We start from the raw sequence: 23,555 nt of genomic DNA on the forward strand, positions 1-23,555 counted from the left end.
AATCAAAAGTCATAAATAACCCAAAAACTATATAATATAAGAAATTTGTAGAAAAGAAAAATCACAAGAAAAGAAAAATTAGTACGAAGACATAGAGTAAAAAGATAAACACAAACCAAAACATAAAAAAGAAAACAAAAATTAAAACATAAAAACAAAACAGAAACAAACTTAGGTGATATAAAAACGAACCCAAAAAACAAAAATTTTCGGAAATAATAAAAGAAAAACATTTTCCAGACAAAAGAAGTATTTAAAAATTATGTTAAGCAAAATTATAAAAACAAAATACAACTTATCTATGCAATTCACAAGGTCTCCTATTCGCCGTTTGTGTTATGCTTCAATCAAATTTTATATTGGAAACCATCGTGTGCATATCAAATAATATGGAGCTAAGTGCTACATTTGTCCATGTGTAACGGATAAAATTTTGCAGGGGATGGAATTGTATCGTACATTCTGGGACCATTTCGGTACTGTTTCGTGAACACAACAGCATTACTTCTGGATTATCTTAAGAATAATTTCGAGACCAATTTGGAGCAATGTAGGGATCACTTTGGGACAGCTTTTGGATTATTTCGAGACTATTTCGAAAACATTTTAGGACTTTTACAGGATCGGGATGTGCAATTAACAAATAATAATTTAAACAAACAAATCAAATAAATTCTGAACAAATAAATAAATAAAAAAACAAATAAAAAAACCAAAAAAAAAGCAAAAACGTTAGCAGAAAATCAACAGCAAGAAAAAAAGAACACGAACATAAACACAGAAACAAATATAACAATCAAATTTAAACAAACACATAATAAACTAAAAACCAACAGAAAGTAAAACAATAAACCATAAATAACAGATATTAAAAATAAAAATTATAAAAAAAAAAAAAAATAAAACGAGCTAACAACAAAAACGAAAAAATTCTGGAAGAATAAGACTGGCTATGAAAATAAAAAAAGTCATCTGTACTTTTGATCAGAACCATATCCCTATTTAAATTTATGTTTAAAATGGAGGAGACGTAAAGCGAAATTTAAAAATGTTTACAAGCTCTGATTTGGAACTGTCACCGTTCAAAATTTTAATTACAAATTTGACATGAAAGATTTTTGGAAGTTATTTAGATAACAGGGACATTTTTTTAACGACATCCTTCGAATCCAACTTCTATGCTCTACGCGTTGAGCTATCAAAATCTAAAAAATTGCTTAAACCAATAAACGGTTTAAAGTTTTTAACCGTATACAAGTTTCTTTTTTCCCGGTAGGCAGTAATGCTAGCTTACACAGTGCTTATAAACTTACCGATGTAGGTTTCACCATCACTTGCCGAACAATCATCACCACTAGCAGCAAGTTGCGCCAATGATTCACGATCTTCCAATTCCTCCGATGCTTTTGGTATATTGGAAACCACTTCGTAAGTGACACCAGTTTGCGAGATTGCATTCTCACCACGCACCAAACGAAACTTTTTCAGGCGATCTGTAATACTTTGTCCCTTTTTAATATTTATACTAATACGTTTGCGTAACATTAGATCCATGGGTGCAGGATGTGAAAGACGTACGGTAGTACGTAGAATTAAGTAGACACGCTCATTAGCTTCTGTGACACGATTCAATGCCTGACTATCATGCATTGACGAATCCCAACTAGCAATCGAACATACATCTTTATCTAAATGTTGTAATATTTGTAATGTATAAAATTTATGACCATGTTCTTTGGAGAGTATTGAATTAAGACCAGCAACCGAGAATTCATCATTCGTATTCTGAGCAGACATATCATCAGCATTCAAATCAAGAAATAAAACTGGTACATGCGGTTCCATGCCAGCGGGTGGATCCCATGAGGCAGGCGCGCCAGGTATGCCAGAGCCGGGAGCGGGCACTAAAACAGCATTACGCTCCTCGGTCAACGAAACCCACTGATGCACCAAGCTCAATTCACGTTCACGTTCCTCTTCGCTTTTGTCCTCTTTTTTTATTAATTTTTGTATTTGCTGATCAAGATATTCACGTCGGCGCACGAGCGCTTCACTCCACTTTTCACGCAACACTGTTAAATCTTCCTCTTGATAAGAGTCTAGCGGACGTTGCAGCCGGGAACGTACACAAATGCTACCAATTGCAACATTTACAATCGACTGACATATGATTGGTAGCGTGCCCGAGTTTTGCACTGGCTTGACACGTACATTTACGCGACGCTGTTGACCTTGCCGCAGCTGATAGATACCACCCGTGAGCACTTCAGTGCGATTCGTTACCTCCACTGGCGAATATTCGCCATTATCGTTTAGTTCATGTATCTCAACCCACAACTCAATTTTACGCGACAACTCCGCCCAACGATCGACTAAAGAACGTGCTTTGGCTTGTTGTTGCTCCACTTCCCAACCTTTAGTTTTGGAGAAACCGGCACTACGGTGACCCCAAACCTCTATTGATAATGCGCCTTCAATGCAATGCTCGAGGAATTCTTCATTTATGGATACAGTGAAATCTTTTGTATGTTCAAATTTAAAAACCATATTTTGATCATGCGACAGCGCCTCAGCATTGATGACAGGCACCACAGTTTCTTGATGACCCCAAAAAGTGTATTGGCAGAACACAAAATTTGACAAAGAGAGTGGCAAGCCTGTAGCGCAGTTTATTGAGACACGACAAGTTATTTGATTTGCCATTGGATCGATGGGATCATCGTATTCGTCGCGTGAGTCGGTCGACGACTCAGAAATAGATTCGCACATACGATCTTGTGGCATTTGACCGGCAATGCGCTGAATTTCGACTTGAAGTCGTCCAGCAACTTCACCCTGTTGACTTATGATGGGTGTATGATAATCCAATTTGACTTCATGGAAGAGTACTTCAAGAAAAATATTTGCTACGCCTATGAGATTGTGATTCTCTTGTGATTCGTAAAAAGGATCCAATGATTTGGAGATATCGCTTTCCTGAAGGGTACATTAAATGATTAGTATGTTTGTCATAGAAATGTGTAGCTGTGTGGCATGAATATTAAGAAGTTGGGAGAGAGTAAACTGAATGTTTCAGTGTGAGAGTAGGAAGTAGAAGAGACAATTACCTCATCGCTATCTTCATCGTCTGAGTATGTTTCAACGACAGGCTATTTTTGTTTTTTTGATTTGCGATGCATTTTTTAATGTTTATGGTTAGTAAAAATGTAGAAATGCGAAAATGTTTATTAAATGAATAGCAAAGTTAGCATACATTTACATATTTACATACACAGAGGTGCAACAATTACAGGCTCACTGTCTGGTGGTAGACCTAGAACCATGCCACATAAAGAATTTGTTATAGGAAGGGTTAAAAGAAATTAATTATAATCAATCCACTGCCCCACTATGAGCCTCGAAATTATTGCACATTGTTACAAGCAAAATGAATATGAAATTGTGTTGTTACTCTGATTGGTATTTGAAAAACTTACCAAACCATTTAGTATACGTTCTTTGTGCTCCTGATACATTTCACGCATGTCAATCAATTTATTTTCCAATTTTTCCATTGTCCATATTTGACTGCCTGAATTTGTACGTTTTACAAGAATGGCCGGTTCGCTTACAAAGGCGCCACGCTGCGTAAGTGAAGGGAAAACAAAAATTTTATGCCAAACAAATTTTGAAATAATTTGCCCTGGCTTAACTTACCCTTCTATTTGGACTGAGATTGGCTGGCGGTATTTGCAATGTAACGGAGAACTTTGTTTTCTTCTTCATCTCTTCGGCAAGGAAGTTGGCCTCCTGTACAGAGGCATTAGCCCGCATGATATCGTTTTTCAACTGACCTAATGAACGTTTGAACATTTCATCACGTTCCTGGAAAATTAAACAAAGATAAAAATATTTAAATAGGGGTATGTGCGTAATATTTGCAAATAGTGTATGTTTTCTTAGCGGAAAAGTTAGAAGTCCCTCATATGAAACCCCCCAAACCAATTTGAGACCCATGTAGTATATGTAGCACAGTTTCGTTGAAGGCTTCCCAATCGATTTCGTTACAAACGACAAGTTGAAGATTATTATATATATCATTATGACTTCTTAGGGGACCCAGAGGTTAAAAACCAAAACTCAAAAAATGGGGAAGCGTCTGCAGCAAATTCACAAAAAACTACTCTATGCAGACTTAGAAAGTTTGAGATATTTCGATAGGTCTTATTCAAAGTGTTAAGGACTTATGACGCGGGGTAATGATTCATTAGGTATGGACCGCTAACAATGCAGGTCCTCATCCGGTACTCACTCCTTTTTAGAGGAACAACATTTGCGGCGGTATGTGGCAGGCGGCCAATCGTCGTAGTTGCATTTTCGGGACGGAAATAGTGGCGGTATGACACCAGTTCAGAAGCGGGGCGCCCAATCGCGGCGGCGAGGCGACTAAGTGCGTAATAGGAGGGATTTATATGCTTAGTATTACATTTTTGCAGTGGCCACTCCTTCAAAGACTATTGTCGACGGAAAATGTTGCGTTCTGTGGGGTTCGTACTATTGTAACCGTATGCTATAAACTATAAAACTACTTACAGAACTATAACAGAATAGATGATTGCCAAGCCTCCACAGGAAGGAGAAGAAATAAGCTAAATGTAGGACTGGCTGGGGATTCACTAAATATTTACAATAAACGCGATGCATACCTGTGCCCACTTCTCCACCCGCATTTGTGATGTAGGGGTGTTCGGTGTTATTTTACCCAATCTCAATGGATCGTATGGCGTATAGGGTGCATAAGGTGTGCTGGGTGATAATGTATTGCGTAATTGTTGAAATTGACGTTCGTATTCCTGTGAAAAGCAAATATTAATTAAGCCAAAATTGAGCCTATTACGTTTCACGACTAACCTGTCTCTGTTTTTCCAAAGCCACTTGCTTATCTTCCTCATGTTGCCTTTCTAGCCGTGCAATAGCCGTTTGTATGGGATCATTACTTAGTTCATTTTGCATAATTTCATCGCGTGCAAAATTATAATCTATCAATTGCGCTGGCGTCTGCGGCTCCGAGATCATATTGGCATTAGCACTTTTCGGGCAATTAACACGGAAGAAATGATGATTGCCCCATAAAATACGATCACCATTATGTAGCGGAGTTTTGTCCACAACAGCCGAACCATTTACAAAACAACGTGCACCCTGTATGGGTTCCATAAAGAGACCACCATCTTCGATGACAATAACACAATGTTCAGGTTGTATACCAAGGCCGGATAATTGAATGTCAGGTTGTTGACCATTATTGCTATGACCGCCAATTAGTGTGCGCTCCTGCAAATGAAAACGTGAAGTTTAAAATACCTACTAAAACAAAATAATTGTCAAAACCACTCACCTTCAAATAATAAACCAACAATTCATTCAGGGACGGATCAGCGTTTAAGTTTACTAAATAATATTTATTCTTCTCCACTTTAATGCCACTCGCTTGCACGCTAATGCCCATCTTCTCGAGCGCTTGCTGTCTTTCGTTTTGTATGCGTTCGGTCTTCACTAATTTTTCTTCCCATGTTTGTGAGATTTGTTTCATTAGATTTTCACTTTCAGCCAGTTTGTCGTGTATATCGACGCGTTGCACATCACCCACTGGCGATCCTGTAGCATGCTTCAACATATTACGTAATGCTTCCACTTCCAATCGTAGCTCGCGTATGAGTCGCGCATTCGGATCTTCATTGACGACAGCATGATTGACAATACGTTTGGCGCGGTCGGCATAGCGAAGCGTGGAGAGTGTTTCTTCGTAATTATCGGCTGATGGCGATATTGTCGCAACCATTACCGTTTTAGAGTTGCCACCCAAATTGTCTTTTAACAGCCAAGTCAGCACGGAGTCGCGATATGGTACGAATTTGTCATTGGTACTCTTTTTGCCGTTCGATTGATCGGCGAGCTTTGAAATGACCAAACCCAATGTGGTGAGGGATCTGAAAAAAAAAAGAATCATTTGTACTAAAGGAAATGCTCGACTCTAACTAAACAATTCTGCCTTTCGCTCTCGGTCACATTATCTCATCATTTCATCATTATATCAGTTCTCCTTATTCCTATCCCCTAAATCTTAGTAGACATGTCTGTTGTAAGAGGCTAGTTCCACAAAGTGCCGACCTCGGAGCGAACCGGATTCATATCCGGCGAGGGACTGCCCATATATGTACCTATCGTTACTCCTATCCCTATCCCAATCCACATTCATAACCCTATCTCTGTCCCTATCCATATCCTTATCCCTATCCCTATCTAAGTCCAAAAGGTTATTGCTGTAGCGGTAAAGTTCAACAGGTTTTTATAAATACCCCTTCGGATTACGGGTCTTAGGCTAAACCTCAGACATGCCTGTTGTAAAAGGCGGCTGAAATCCACCGACCCGAAGGTTCGGGGAGTAAAAAAATCTCTTCCGTCGCAATTGTTATGATGCCATAAAGTGTCGATATCGGAGCGCATCGGATTTATATCCGGCGAAGGACTGCCCATATCAGCAAAAATACGCTACACCTTGGGAGAGTTTTTTGAGGATTGTGTTTCTGAACCTGCAGGTTCAAGATCAGCCTGCCTATTGCAAGGTTCACCATCTTTTTCAGAACAGACTGCACGTAATTCAAGGAAGGCCGAAGACCTACATATAGCCACATCTTACTCACAAGTATCCAGGCATGCCTACAGAGCCGCGTGACAGTTACAAAAATACCTCACTTCGTCGCAGTACTCAGATGAGATATATCATTTGCTTGGCATACCCATACCTCTCTTAACCGCAGCACAGTTGAGCTCAAAGCAAAAATATTGAACTCCCATTCAACAAACCTCTAATTTGGAAGAAACTGATCGGGAAAACTGGCAATGGACTTGGATAGAATATTTAGCCACAATCATTCAGCACTGAAATAAATGCCTAAGAGCTCATGCTGGGTTGAATTAGAATTGTTCGTTGCACGGTACCAAACCCTTTACCGATCTACTTGTGTACAGTTAATTCTACTGGGCCATTACTACACAAAATTATGTCGGCCTGACTACTATTTCATAAAGAGGATGCGTGTCCTAGTCGGTAGCGCTATCCTTGGAGAGCCACGTCAGAGTTTCGTGGCACACGTTGTACCCCTAGCTTTAGTCACCCTCCACAATTTTGAAAAAAAGGTCAACATTTCTTTAGCTCAATTCTCATTTTCTCTCAGTCCTCTCTTCTTAAACCTCAACCAATTCTACCTCTTCCTCTCACCTTTTATCACCACTTCCTCTAATCAATTTCTATCACTCTATCATTTCCTCTCTTCCCTCTGGATCTCATTTCTGCATATCTTCCCTTTCATTCTTCTTATTCTTCTTGTAGCGATAAGTAGATTCACCCAAGGTTTTGGAAAATTGTATTAGTTAATGATCCTGTGGCAGAATTTGATCCGTTACGTTCCAGAAAATAGCACCACTAGGATACCAGCTCAACGGGAACGATTTGATATGACACGTGAAACCATCTAGGCCATCCAACCCCCTTCTTACGTGAGGAACTTCCTTCTTCTCTTGGTCCCCTTTTCGCTCTCCTTCTACCACATCCTCTTACTCTTCCCCGGCCTTCTCTCACCTTCGTCCACTTTGAATATAAGTGCGAATACGTAGTCCATTTCCTCGAAAAGGCATCCTATTTGCTTTCTATGAAAAAAGCTATCTACGAGTTAAGTTTTCAAAGAAGTTAAGTTTCAATATAAATGTGATTATTTTGAATATTTTGGACACTGGCGGAAAAAAATTTTCTATCCTGTCACGAAGGTAATATTAGGGGCAATAGTAACATATAAATACCATTCACTCACTTATTAATATTTGATCCCTCCTTCAATCGATCACCCACAGCACCAGTCTTAACAGCACGCTCCGAACCAGCCAAATCCACCAATGACATCCGCGACACCTTTTCACCACTCACACCAGTCGCTTGATCTGTTAGTATTTGTGTTAGGACAACCGAAAAGACGGCATGCGAACGTGATGATTCCGCATTCATATTTGTAGCAGCAACAGTACGTGACTTATTGCCCTCTGTCATTAAATTGTCAATATCTTTGTATGAGGATACCGCCAGCTGTGACAAACCATCCACATATGGACCCAACACATTATGTTCGCGCACCTTCAACGATTGTTTGTTTGGTTTGGGATCGAGTAGATCGTGCACTTTTTCATTATAAATTTCCATATATGAGACTTCGACTTTATATAGAAGATCTTGTGTAGTTTTTGTGGCAATGGCAGAAAAGAGCTCATCACAAAGGCGTGGTATGATGCCTTTGGATTCAAGTGAACCCATCATTGTGTATGATTTGCCGGAACCTGAAGATGCAAAAAAATAAAGTGTGTTTGTGTGTGTGCGCCTGTTGTACTCACCTGTTTGACCGTAGGCAAATATGCAGGCATTATAACCTTGGAATGCATTGTCGAGTATGTCACGTCCCAAAGAATCGAATACGGATTCTTGTGAGGCGAAATTCGGATCTTCGGTATTTAACGAGTAAAAACAATGATCGAATGCAAATGTCTTTGGAGGTTTCCTGTAAAAAGAGAAATAAAAGATATTAGTATTAAATTATATTGAAAGAAAAAAGAAAAAGGAGCCTTTTGGTGAATCAGTAAGCAGCAACATTCAGTCATGAATCAAAATCAATAGTCAAATGGGCTTAGTTATGCAAATGTGCACGTACTCAACTGAATAACTACTAGATTTTTAGTAGGAAGATTAATGAAGTGGGAAGATACCCTGTAGGCAAAAATTAAGCTTAGGAATAAAAAATGCTTGCAATGTCACGAAGTTGTTTGATCACAATTGGGGAGAAAAACGAAAGGTAGTAGTTGGTGATGCACATTGAAACGATTTTCCATCTTTTGTCAAAGTTGGTTTGAAGAGAGACCGGTTGTGTCATCTTCAGTGTATTTTTCCTTTCAATATACATCAATTATTCACCCTATTGGAAAATCTACAAAACAAAATGGCAATTAATTCTGAAGTTAAAAAAAAGGGATTTTCTGAATGTTACCTTTTGCGTCTAGAGAAGATGAGAAAGTCATCGGGGACAAATGGCCAAATCGACATATTAGGGGAAAAACATGATTTTTGTACAGACTGTTTATTTTCCAAGGCAGTTAGGGGGAAATAAGCGGCATTTAAGGGAATGAACTCGCGGATGAGACGGCTAGGAAACGTTCCGACTTAGACATAAGTGAGGTGGACAGCTCCGTCCGACCGCCGCTGAGTTGCCTCATAGGGAGAATCGACGAATATGAGAACAGGGCAACGGACCTATAGGGTTGACTGCGAAGTCTCAAGGTCCTTATGGACATGCTTGGATATGCTCCCTTCTCAAACTGAACAAATCTGCGGCAAGGGTACTTACGGGTGTCACCACAGGTCATTGTGCTATCGCACCAATGCTCCGACAGTGGCGAATACCAACAAGCTCCCTCTTCAGAAGCTGTCAGGATGAGGAGGAAGCACTTTCTCTGCCGATGCCCGACGTTCAAAGAAGAAGGCTCAGATTTCTGGGCTCACGCTTCTTCGACAGCCTTGCAGGGGATGGGAAGGTGGACGTCTCGCTTCTTCTTGGGTTCATCAGAGGGCTAAACGAATTTGCCGCCATCATGTACTTACTGAGGGCACTCATAATGGACAAAAATGTGTCCGAGTGGAAGTGGGGGTATCACTCACGCACGTCCTCTTAACCTAACCTAGGGGAAACTATCGCACAGAGTCTAACTGCCAGAGACGCAATCATACCTGTTCCAGAGATCTTCAAGTAATGTGGGGGTTTGTTTTCATCAACTTAGAAGGAAAACGAAAATAGGACGAAGTTACAGGTATATCAAAACAGCGATCTCGAATGAGTCTCGTTATCATGTTGAGACTTTAAGAGCATATGGATATACCTAAAAAGCAAATTGGCCGCCTGTCAAGGCTCAAAGCACTCAAATCGACACCTGATAGAACTATAGCCGATTCCCAGGTACGAAATGAGGCATCATCTCAAGCGCAAAATTAAAAACCGGCAAAATGTGAAATAACTGTATTATAGCTGGATATCAAAGTGCAGTTATTTAAAGAATTATCTTCCAATGTCATTGTTATGTGAACACTAACGCAATCGAAGAACCTAAGCTGTACTACCACACCCTCAAGATACAAGCTAAATACAAACATAACGGTCTTAAACAAACTCATCTAACAGCACAAGATACAAGCCAAATACAAACATAACAGCCTTAAACAAACTCATGTAACAGCAATTTTCCAACGAACTTTGACTTTTGTGGACCTCCAGCTATCAACTACCGGTCAGAAAGATGCTTAGTTGACTCGATACCTATTTGTGCAGTCTACAGACGGCCAGCGGTACCCTGACTTCCGTATAGCCCATTTCATTATAACCGTTCGGGTAAAGATATCTTGATAATGTCCAGGGATTTTACAATACCTTGGAAAGCAGATGATCCTAATTTTGGAATAGTTCGAGGCAATAAGCAATGAGGTCAGGCGCTTCGATTCCACCCTCGATCGCGCCATATTGAGCTCAAAGCTGCTTAGCTGTCCGATTAGATGTTTTAGTCTCTAACCGTAGTAGTTTTACATCGAAGCGCATCCACCTCATCCTGTCCTGAGTTCCACTTGGAAGGCGCTACAGTGAACGGACAGTTTGAGCTTGAAGCTTTCATGAAGCTCCTGACAGGAAATTACGCCACTATTTTTCTCTTCCAACTTCAACCGTCGTCCACTACCCAAGTTGGATGGCTTCAGCCTTTCGATCTTCTAGGGGTTGGAACTATTGATTCCCGCAAAGGAGGCTGTTCCGGCAGCCTGTTATGTATGAAACAAAGTCAGCGTTGGTAAATATAAAGGAGTACCGGAAGTCAGAGAGCCCATCGCCCATTTCACGAAGCCTGATCAACACCCGGAGCTTCATCGTCTTGTCAACAATAGCATTCAGACTCAGGGTGGGCTTTGTTCAAAGAACGCCGCTGTTACTAATCACATCTCTCTGCAGGACGGACACCAACATTTTGGTAAAGTCCGCCGTAACCACTGCATTCAACTAGACCATGCATTAAACTGCCCCATAGAGCAGATCGACTGAGTGGACTATCATCCGGGAAAGCCGTTGCACGACCCTTGTCGGGTGGCCCCCACCTCTTGTCAATCCAGGTCTTTCTATCTCTATTCTCAATACGGGGTTTCCAAGAAAGTTTGCTGTTAAGTTTAATTCCGAGATATTACACCCTATCAGAACATCGCTTTGTGTGTACAAAAATTTATCCGTAACCAGTTTTGCCACGTTATCTGAGCAGAAGCTCTACTTGCCCAATGTGGATGAGACATACCGCCCCTTGTGGGGTGCGTCTCCATAATCTTCTCTTGAATGTGATCCATAAATGGCCGTTTCGTTAATCCAGAAGCCCCCTCGACTCTGAAGACTCCTTCGATAACCTAAGACTAATAGGCCCACTTAGCTGAGAGTTGATTAAAAAAGTGTCTCAAAAATGTTTGAGTTTAACCTCTCATGTCAAGTTAAATCTGAGTCAAAAAGTTGACTTACAGTTCTGCAAGTGGGCCTTATTGTTCTAACTTTTGGCAACTGGCCAAACATCATTCAAGACATTGCTAAACAGTTCTGTTTCGAAAGACACCCAGAGCAAATTTTTCGTGTTCTAAGGACCCACCTATTTGGCTTACATTCGAATGAAGACCCGTTTTGGTTGGCAGTCCTCTTTCGAATATATAGATGAATCAGATCGAAGAGATACTGATTTGTCTATTGTTCTTAGGGATACATGAGAGCTCTTACCAGCCTTTGAAGTGAAGTTAATGAATGAAATTTCCTATAGGGCAGCTATGAGTATGACTGTGCACATGAATGAACGTATCTGCAATAGATGTGGGGACTTGTCTTACTTACCTTTCTAGTTTGTCCAACGATGGCGGATTTTGCAGAATAGTCTGCTGTTTTTCCATTTCTACGATGCATTTTGTGCCCAGCTCGATTTCTGTAATAATAAAAGGAAATATATGTTAATAATTACAGGGTTTATGTATTTTGTCTTTAAATTGACGATGACTATGAAGATGAGTCATTGGGATGTAAATACGTGGGTGACTGTGTATGTATTTGGGTATTTCGAAAAATTATTAAATTATTAAATAAGTAAACAGGATAATTAAATCTCACAAATAATGCATCCTAAATAAAAAAATTAAGTTCTCAGAAGGAGCACTCGAAAAATTGTATGTGCAAAAACCTATGTACATTCATTATTTATTAAAAATTTTAAGTACTTGTGGAAAACGAACTAAATATTTGGGTAAGTAAAACTTGTACAAACTTTGTATTCAAATATATGTATTTCATATGTCTGTATTTAAGCTTTTGAGGGTGGCATTTTTAAACATAGGAGATGAAAAAGTTGTAGAAGGAGTAGCTAAGTATTTACTTTGTACAATGAATTAAGAATGTTTATGTTAATATTTCTTCTTCTTATTAGCAACAAAAAGTTTTAGCCTCTCCTCTTCATTAAATAGAAAGTTCATGGAATTTGATAAATAAATTTGTTTTGAACTATGCTGTTATGGATCCAACTCCATTATCATTCAATGCATTCTTGAGTACAACAAAAAATTGTTGCTGTGTTTATAACATGTACATTAGGGTGGTTGTTATTCATAGAAAATGTAACTTTTTCACTCTCATCTCTTCAAATGGTTATACCAAAGTCAAAGACATCACATACCAATTTTGGTTCCGATTGGAGACGATTAAAGGGTGTGCACAAGGGCCAAAGTAATTATTTCTCTTTGAAGACTCAAAAAATCAAAATTTAATTTTTTGCTTATTAATACTCAAACTCGATAATCATATATATTATTTCTAATTGCTGTTTTTATGTACGGGTCCCTTTTTCGCTCTTATTTGGAATCCAAATCTATAAATAAAGTTTTGGTTGTAACGATTTTTGTCGTAGTGCTTTTGTTTAGCTACATTTTACTAAAATAATTTGTTAAAAATAATTAAAAAAAAAAATGTTTAAGTTAAACGGTTTTATTGAAAACAATACTTACATGAAGTAATAATAATGGCGTTGGTCAGACAATTAAATAAAAGCGTTGGGCACGTGAAATTTCTAAAAATGTAAGGCATAGCATAACCTGATTAAGGTTCAGTTGGTTTTATATATGACTATCAATAGAAATTTGACGCGTCCAACGCTTTTATTTAATTGCCTATTATTTCTCATTCTATTTAGTTCATTTAGTGACTCATTATTACAAGGACTATTTCCTGTATTTGTTACAATCTAAGTCCTCAATACACAATCCTTCCAAAACCTTTACTCGATTCTACGCCACGTATGCTTGTCCCCCCTCCAACTCCAAAATATTTTGATGTCACTTCTACGGGACAGTAAGTAATATTTGTTCCAAATATGAGCCAAATCGGACATCATAAGTCGCTTTCTATTCATGTATGTATTATGTGTTCCAAATATGAGCCAAATCGGACCACATATACGATTTATGTGAATATCTCAATTTTTGCGCCACCTAGCGGCGATTTTTTTCTTATTCTTGCATTTTCATCGGGTTCTCAACTATATTCCAAGTTTCAAGCTTGTAGCTTATCGGGAAGTTACTTAAATTTCAATTACAAAATTCGTTCACAACGGCCGTGCATGCGGCCTGCCTGTCAAGTCAAGCTAAATAAAACCATTTAAAAAATAAACGATTGTGAGCGCACAAAGAAATCTATTTGTACTATGGCACTATTGTGAATATTTGCACTGCATTACCGGCATTTGCTATTGTAGCTAGATGGCAGCGCAAGCTGTAAGTTTTAATTGATTGACGGCAGTTGCTATTATACGCTAGACGGCAGCGCAAGCTGTAAGTTAATAGAACAGCTGATTTCTGTTGATATTTGATAAGAGAGGAGGGGTGATATGTCGAAATTTTACGTGTGGACTGATATTGAGACTCTTGATAAAAATTTGGAAAAAATGTTTTAAAATGGGCGTGGCACCGCCCACTTGTGTTAAACTCAATTTTACAAATATTATTAATCATAAATCGAAAATCGTTAAACCTATCGTAACAAAATTCGGCAGAGAGGTTGACTTTACTATAAGGAATGTTTTGAAGAAAAATTAACGAAATCGGTCAAGGACCATGCCCACTTTTATATAAAAGATTTTTAAAAGGGTCGTGGACGAAGAAAATAAGCTATATCTTTGCAAAAAAATAGCTTTATATCAATGGTATTTCATTTCCCAAGTGGATTTATAACAATAAAGAGGAAAAACTTCAAATTTTAAAAAATGGGAGTGGCACCGCCCCTTTTATGACTAAGCAATTTTCTATGTTTCGGGAGCCATTACTCGAAGAAAAATTAGTTCAGAATAGAACCATATGTATATGTATTATTGCGCAGCCTGGTAACACTATTAAGCACAAAAAAAAAAAAAAAACAACAATATCAGCATTTCCAGCATTTCAAGTGTACAGCTGGGTATGTAAGGTTCGGTTTCACCCCAACTTAGACTTCCCTACTTGTTGTATAATCGAAATTTTTTTCTGGAGAACGTTTTGCCTTTTTGGCCATCGGTAAAAATCAAAATAAATGCACCCTGCCTACATTATGTTACAATCAAATATACGACATAAAATATTGAAATAAAAACCCTCCCCGGAAGTACAATCCTAGATCCAACACTGGCCACACTACTCGTGAACTATAGCAGTATCGATTTTGTGTTTAAAAAAAAAAAGTGAATTTAAATTAACCCCTGTGCGACATGATGATTCTAGATGGGATCAAAATTCGTATGTAATATTTTTGACGTAACGACGATAAAGTTTGAAAGGGTGAGACTTAAAAAACCGGGATTAATTAATAAGGACCGCCCTAAATAATACAGCAGCGAACCGAAAGATAGCAAATTTAAAAAATTACGTCGATTAAATTTGAATTTATTTTTAAATTGGAACATTCGAGAAAACTTTGCGAAAACTTAGAATTTTTTATTTGGGGTCCTTTAATCTTTTTGAGTATGTAGCGCTATCAATTTTAGTCTAACAAAGTATAGGTTTAGGTCTCTAAATATTCGCATTATAGAAATTTTCATACAGTTTCGCGCAATAACAATAACTAAAATAATCCAAAAGTGGTCCTTAAATTGTCTCGAAACAGTGTCGAAATAAAGTCATCCTGTAACTGTCCCCAAATAGTCTTGAAATGAAGTTTTGCCGAAATGATATTAAAAATAGACCGGAAGAGGCCTAGAAATTGTTCCGAATCGGTTCCGATATCGTATCGAAATGTTCACGGAATGCGGAAGTAGGCCCAAAATGGTCCAAGAGCATATAATACAGTACCATCCAACTCAAAATTTTATCGAAACCCGTCAATCTCTTATGCTTGGAAAAAGGTGTCACTTAGCTCCATATTAGGTGATGTGCATGCGCAACCCCCACCCCTCCATCTCCACCTTAACTGAATGGCACAATGTGTTCACTTTTAATTGAATTATTTGGTATGTCTTCTTCTTATTGGAAAAAAAAAACCATAAGCCAAAACTTTCCGGTGTTTCTTTAATTTGCTTCCGATTTTTCGTTCTACCCAAATTCATGCTTCATTTAACTAATCATTTATGTACATGGGCAAATCCCAAAAATTTTAACTTTTTTGGATACTCGGGTTTTACACACGGGCAAAAAACTTAAGGCCAGAAAAAAGTACAAGGGCATTAAGTTTGACCTTTTGACTATCCGATCTGATGATTTTAAAAATCAAGAAAGTTGATAGTAAGTTTTTGCAGAACTTCGAAACGTAAAAAACGTCGATTTTTACACTTTTTCAAGCGATACCCTTGATTTTTTCTTTTTGAATTTTTTCGATAAAATTTTGAGGCATCGCTGAAACGCTATGGAATTCAAACTGAATGTTGTTTTAGAGACGGTTGAGACGGAGATTCTAAAAGTATGAGCAAAATTGATGTGCCCCTCCAATACTCAAAACTATCATCAATCAAACTAGCGATACTTTTTTTTGTCATTTTCAATATTGACAGTTTTTTGCTTATAGCTTTTTGAGGCAATTGAGTATTGAAATTTGGATTATGCACGATAATAGCCTATCAGGGACTAAAAATACGTGGGGTTTCAAATTCGATGTGCCCCTTTCAGTTTTCAAGGTAGAGGCAGAAAAGTGGAAGCACTTGGTTGCGTAAATTTTTTTCAGGAGCATGGTTTTTCGCTACAATTTTACTTTTATCACTTCATACCCGTTTGTTAATTTTTTTTCTACACCACAGTAGTATACCATCAATTGCCTCATCTTGGAATATTCACGCAAGGAAAGTTATTGATGTTTGTAGATGGGGCAAATATACGAAATTTTCGCCAAAAAATGGCAATCGTCAAAAAGTGCAGACAATTTTTTTTTGTATTTTTTTTTTAAACCAGTCTTTATTTAAAAGTAAATGAAAATAAACACAAATTTGGTACAAAAATTAAAAAAAAAAAATAAAATTTTTTTCTACACTTTTTGACGATTGCCATTTTTTGGCGAAAATTTCGTATATTTGCCCCATCTACAAACATCAATAACTTTCCTTGCGTGAATATTCCAAGATGAGGCAATTGATGGTATACTACTGTGGTGTAGAGAAAAAATTAACAAACGTGTATGAAATATTTGACGGTTACCCGGTTTCATATTTTTGCCGATATCTCTAAAACCGGGTTTCGGGTATCAACAAAATTTTACCTAAATATACCCCAATCGGTTAAGAAGTGTTGAAATAAGTAAACAAATTTAAGGTTTTCGGGTTTATATTTTTATCAATATCTCCAAAACCGGATCTCGGGTATTAAAACATTTTTACCTAAACATACTTCGTTCACATATCTATATGTTTTTAAAGTTTCAAAAGAATCGGTAGAAAGGTGTTAAAATAAATGTGTTGCAAGCTTTGCAGTAAAAAATATTTGGCGGTTATTCGGTTTTATATTTTTACAGATATCTACAAAACCGGGCCTCGTGTATGAAAAAAATTTTACATAGCTAACAGCTGAATATATCTCGATATTTTGTTACAATTTCGATATAATCGGTACAGAAGTGTTGAAATAAATGTATATTTAACATTACGACCTCAATTTATATATATTTTGCTCGATCTTTTGACTATATCTTTTTGAGGCCTTATGTAAGACGAGTAACGGCGATGAACTATAGGTCTAATTTACCCCTCAATATTCCTAACAAAAAGATATTTGCGTGATACCATGTTTCAAAAAAAAAATTTTTTTTTCCAAAAAAACCAAAGTTTGGCGGATTTCCCCATATACAGTTTTGTATGGATTTAAATTTCCCTGCCTCACACAAATTTATGCCTACTTATTTTTTTGCAATAAAAAGGAAACAACTTTTTAAGGCCAACTTCAATGAAGGGCAAAAATAATAAAAATTTACAAAATTAGATTTCTCTCGCATGCTTTTGATTAATTTTGTTATTCACTTAAGTAAATGAAACATAAGCGCATATAATGTGATAAATATAAATATTAGTCAATTTAATACTATGTAGGTAATAAAATTTTATTCGCGCTTTAGCAAAAACGTGCATACATACATATATATTATACATATACTTATATAACAACAAACACAAAAAAAAAAAAAACTGAAGTTCAATGTGCAGCTTAACTTAAGGCCGCGGCACAATGAAATTTTTCATATACATATGTAGATGAGTTTGCCACAAGCTTGTGCATGAGAGTCACAACGGCACAATCAACCAAGATGTTGCGTTTGTAAATATAAAGGACTTAGCGGTTGAAACTTATTTCACCTTACCCATTCACATACAAAATTTCGCAAGGCACTGTTACAAACATTCTCACTATACAAGAAAAATACGGGGTAACATATTTTTTGTTCTATTCGTTTGCTAAATTGCAGTTTTTAACTGTGAAACATTTTACAAAAGTACGAGCAAGTGGGTAATATAATTTCACTTGCAAATCGTGAAAGCACCCTAAGCCAAATCAAATGTCAAATTCTACTTCTTATGCTTAGCTTGCCACAAAAGTTGGAAGATGGCTACTTTTCCATATCAGATGGCGCTATTGTCGCTCGATCTGCCGTTCCCCATAAAAATACGTGCAATCTACTCATTTTGCATAAGATTGTGTTAAACTTATCTATATGAAAAACTGCTTATGTGACGAGCTTTTAAGGCGAAATACAATAAAACTATGTCCCCATATGTATTCTGTTTATAGTGTGAGCAGTACTTTTAATAAAAACGAGGGTTGTTTGATAAGTGAACGAGATGTATCTGTGAAATGAAGTTTTTCATATATATGCGTTATACGCATGACAGTAACATCGCCACAATCACGCAAGATGTTAAGTTTGGAAATATAAAGTCGAATTCTTCTTCTTAGGCTCTACATGTAGTAAAAGTTGAAGATTAAAAAATAAATGTAAGGCGCGATAACCTCCTAAGAGATCTTAGGACGAGCATCTCTTGCAATTTGCACCGTGCTCCTTTTTTAATTTTTCCTACAAACTGGCGGGACGGGACCTACTTGTTTTATGCCGTTTTCACAGAGAGCTTTTCATGGCAGAAATACTCTCGGCGGGCTAGCCAAACACTGCCGAGGGGCGACCCCGCTTAGACAAATTTTCTTATAATTAAAAAAACCTTGTTTCTAAAATTTTGATGTTGCTTTTCCCGAGGCGTCAACCCAGGATCTTCGGGGTGCTAGGCGGAGCACGCTACAATCACACCACGGAGGCCGGCATTGATTTTTGAAGATTGCCAACTTTTTATGTCAGATGACGCAAGTGTGGTTCGATCCGCCGTTCTCCATACATAGAACTGCAATCTACTCATTATACATAAGATTGCGTTAAACGCATCCATATGAAAAAGTTGATTGTGTCTCGGTCTTATGTGGAACTTCTTGCTTTGTGGTAATCACAATTAGAAGAACGTTTCTCATACTCCTTTGAATTGATCCATATGATATTTGATCCATTTCCATTATCTATTACTGAGGCGAATGTTATATCAAGTATCACATATCAATATGAAATTCTGAAATATCCGCCACTATCATGACTTGTTAGAATAAAATGGATTGACCTACAAATTGCATACTCAAAAAAAAATTCAGAGACCTCCACATTAAAATTTCGAAATTTTCGTAAAACTTTCTCGAATTTTTTCGAGAAACGTTTGTGAGATTGGCTTGCATAGTTTCAGTTAAATAATTCATGGAAAGATCTGTTTCAAAAAAATTGAAAATAAGTAATAAAAGGCAAATTTAATTGAAGATTTTTTTTAAATTCCCGCTGTTGTTTTTCTGTTGGCTGCAGTACATACTTAGTAAAGGCAAGATCAAATCAGGTTGCAAATGTTTGAGTCTCGTAATTTTATTTTAAGCATCCCTTCTTAATGTTTTTAAAGTAAAAAAAATAGTGGCGAGGCTTTTTTATTGAAAAAATTGATCTCAACAAAAGCGTTCCTGACTTATCTAACAACTCTAGTAAGTTTAACACATTTGGGCTGAGCACGTTTTATTTCTAACTAAATAAGTAACAAGCAAAAAGTAGACAAACGATAAGTAACATGATTTAACATAAAAGAACTGTAATAAGCTATATATACTAGTCGATGCATATTACATTAGATCATTTCGAAAAAAATTCCTCACCTCTTTTACTTTCATAAAAGCTTATGGGTATCGGCTAATACCGATTTCACACACACACACACACTTAATGGAATCACAATTTCGTTAAATGAAATAATTAATTTTTCCTTTTCACACGGGGCGTTTTGCTTTATTAACGAAAATCTATCGCAGCCCCAAAGAAATATTATGTCTATTTCAAAAAATTATTAATACGGATAACAGCCCCTCCTCTTTAACTTTAAAGACAATCAAAATAAAATGCATGCGCAACTGTTCATAGGTGTTGCTCCTAACCAAATATGTGCCTATTTTTTTTAAAAAAATACATATTTTCTTTTGCTGCAAAAAACTAAAAACTAAATTTGTATGATAAGTTTTTATTTCATTAATGTATTGAAAATAATTTATTTTTGATTGTCATTTATTACATGGAAATTGGATATTGCAATAACCAACCACATAACCTCACTTTTTCGTCAGCTCTATTTGCCAGTATTTACTTGTACATATTACAAAAGTAATGAATTTTTATTGCTTCATTTTTCGTACAAATTTTCTCAAAAAAATTAGTTTCTGCAAAATTGTTTCTATATTCTTTTACGTTACGTTTATCTTTTTGTGTAAAAATGCTGGTGGCTTATATAATTATTATATTTCTAAAGGTATCGTAACTCCGATCGTAGTAGAATTCAGAGGCAGTTATGTATGATAGACAACCCTCTAAAATATGCATGTCGAACTTGTCAGAACACAGATGAGAACACCTGACACTTCATTTCATTATGGACAATAGAATCCGAAACACCGAGCAAAACCGACTAGATTTCTCACTCCATTAGGCATTTAATAAAGCATAAATGAGATAATTAAGAATTAGTATAGAAGATTGAGTTCAATAAGGGCTTTAATGTAGAAAACCTGACCAATTATTTCATTAAGCCTCTGTCTGAAATTGCCACAAGGCAAATAGCTCTTAATTAATTAGTAATATGAGAGTCCGTATGGCATTTTTCAATTTTCTATAGGAATTTAAGTAATTTTAAAATAACACTTTTGCTTGTTCTGAGACTCAATTTGCTCCGTCGGGCTCCCAACAACAAATAAATCGAATTAGGTAAAAAAATATAAAACAAGTAAGGAAGTCTAAGTTCGGGTGAAACCGAACATTACATACCCAGCTGTACACTTGAAATGCTGTTGTTGTTTGTTTTGTGTGCTTAATAGTGTACAATGCTGCGCAATAATACATATATATATATATATATATATGGTTCTATTCTTAACTAATTTTTCTTCGAGTTATGGCTCCCGAAACACAGACAATTGCTTAGTTATAAAAGGAGCGGTGCCACGCCCATTTTTTAACATTTGAAGTTTTCCTACTTATTGTTATAAATCCACTTGGGAAATGAAATACCATTGATATAAAGCTCTTTTTGCAAAGATGTAGCTTATTTTGTTCATCCACGACCCTTTTAAAAATCTTTTATATAAAAGTGGGCGTGGTCCTTAACCGATTTCGTTAATTTTTCTTCAAAGCATTCCTTATAGTAAAGGCAACCTCTCTGCCGAATTTTGTTACGATAGGTTTAACAGTTTTTGATTTATGATTAATATTTGTAAAATTAATTTTATCACAAGTGGACGGTGCCACGCCCATTTAAATTTTTTTTTTTCAAATTTTTATCAAGAGTCTAAATATCAGTCCACACGTCAAATTTCAACATTCTAGGTGTATTATTTACTAAATAATCAGTTTTTTTGTGTTTTCCAAAATGTTATATATATAAAAAGTGGGCGTGGTTATCATCCGATTTCGCTAATTTTTAATACCAATCTATTCTGTGTCCAGATAAGCTCGTGTACCAAATTTGGTGTAGATATCTCAATATTTACTCAAGTTATCGTGTTAACGGACAGACGGACGGACATAGCTCAATCAAATTTTTTTCGGTACTGATGATTTCGATATATGGAAGTCTATATCTTTCTCGATTTCTTTATACCTGTACCACCAACCGTTACCCAATCAAAGTTATAATACCCTGTGTACAAGTACAGCTGGGGTACAATTTGTTATTTTGTAGCTATTTGGCTCTAACAAAGGTTTTGGGTGTACGTGGAAGTAAAATTAATTATGTTTTGACGAAACTGTCTAATATACACAATTATGTGCCTTGATATTTGTATATACCCAATTGAAATTCGATTGCAGTCAAAAATATGGTTGAACCAAAATAAAAGTGATTTATTGGCTTTGTAGTTGGTTATTACAATAGGGTGAAGGTCAAATGTCACATACATACATACAAATGCACCACGCATACATGCATGATATTTGAATATTTACATAAACCGAAACAATTGCAGAAGTTGAACTCAATGCTGTTATATTGCGCTACAACCGAAAACAAACAACAACAAATGCACGCTGAGGCGAATTCACAACGCCATTGAATTTGAATGATGTACAGTCCGTGCTTGAAACAAATAGTGCAATTGAATACAGGGTTTCTTCTGAAGTAGCGCCAGGTTTTAATGGCGTTCTTCCTAAAATGTATCATGAGATCTCTTAAGTTTATACTTAAGTACCATCTTCATTCAGTTAGTGGTAAGGAAGGACTTAGTTCTGACCCATTATGGTAGAAGGCCTTCTGTGTATTAATGTGCTGATAGGATACCAGATTTTAACGCATGCCGCTGGTTTTCGATTCTTATCAAGGAAATGCCTCTAAGTATAATGTTCAGTCGCTACATATTTGCCTGGAAACAAGGAATTGTTAAGAAAATTTGTCGGTTTCGAGTGTCTTTTCTCGGATTGATTGAAACCGACACTCATTTCTGTAATGAAATTTCTTAAGTAAGCATCAGTTCGAATTATGTTATGGTTCAAGAATCACGTATAACAACCGGTATCTAAGAACAAAAGAGAGCTTTTTCGGTGATCAAATTTTATTTTCAAGTGTTTTTAAAACAGTTTTATTTAGCTTGACTTGACGCTGGCTGCCTGGTTGGCCGGCACGAATTTTGTAATTGAAATTTAAGTAACTTCCCGATAAGCTACAAGCTTGAACTTGGAATATAGTTCAGAACCCGATGACAATGTAATAATAAAAAAAAAATCCGATAATAGTCATATATAAGACCAACTGAACCTTAATAAGGTTATGCTACGCCCCATATTTTTAGAAATTTCACGCGTCCAACGCTTTTATTTAATTGTCTGATCAACGCCCTAGGTTGATGAGGAGTGTGATGACTAGTACCTAGGACCTACCTAATTATTTTCTAGCTTTTAATATTATTATTACTTCATGTAAGTATTGTTTTCAATAAAACCGTTTAACTAAATTTTTTTTTTTTAATTATTTTATTTGTTTGCAACTCCGATCGTTTAGTTATTTTGAAATAAACATAATGTAAACTAAACATTATTTTAAATAATAACCACAAACTGTTATTACTCATAATTTACAATAGAAAAATCACATTACGCCCGATAGTTTATTTTAAGGGTCATGCAGGAACTATTTAAAGGACCCTTTTGAAATCGCTGAAGGACTGTTTGGGGATCATTTCGAGACTTTTTGTAGTAATCCTGGGATCATTCCGGGACTATCTTGAGACAATTTCGGGATTATTATTGATTTAGATTACGCTCCGGCTAAGAAATTTTTTTATGCGAACCCGCCTAAGGAAGCAGAGAAATAGCGCAGCACCCACTCCGCTGGAAGGTTCAGGTGGAAAACGATTTAAATTCCCTTGGTGTAACCAATTG

At 36.7% G+C, this 23,555-nt stretch overlaps 1 protein-coding gene across 3 annotated transcripts in view; it reads right to left on the reverse strand.

The window, feature by feature from the left end:
* The window catches only part of Khc-73 (Kinesin heavy chain 73), a 166,058-nt gene that overhangs the window by 34,852 nt on the left and 107,651 nt on the right, over positions 1-23,555 (reverse strand). For all 3 annotated transcript variants that reach the window (XM_067775025.1, XM_067775024.1, XM_067775026.1), the window contains 10 exons: positions 11,976-12,063; positions 8,422-8,585; positions 7,851-8,367; positions 5,378-5,969; positions 4,891-5,313; positions 4,686-4,832; positions 3,697-3,864; positions 3,477-3,623; positions 3,108-3,149; positions 1,314-2,976 (listed from right to left, as the gene is read on the reverse strand). In XM_067775025.1, coding sequence (XP_067631126.1) covers positions 1,314-2,976; positions 3,108-3,149; positions 3,477-3,623; positions 3,697-3,864; positions 4,686-4,832; positions 4,891-5,313; positions 5,378-5,969; positions 7,851-8,367; positions 8,422-8,585; positions 11,976-12,063 — 3,951 coding nt within the window. The remainder of the gene's footprint in view (positions 1-1,313; positions 2,977-3,107; positions 3,150-3,476; positions 3,624-3,696; positions 3,865-4,685; positions 4,833-4,890; positions 5,314-5,377; positions 5,970-7,850; positions 8,368-8,421; positions 8,586-11,975; positions 12,064-23,555) is intronic.

The sequence above is a fragment of the Eurosta solidaginis genome, chromosome 3, assembly GCF_040869045.1.
Source record: "Eurosta solidaginis isolate ZX-2024a chromosome 3, ASM4086904v1, whole genome shotgun sequence".
NCBI lineage: Eukaryota > Metazoa > Arthropoda > Insecta > Diptera > Tephritidae > Eurosta > Eurosta solidaginis.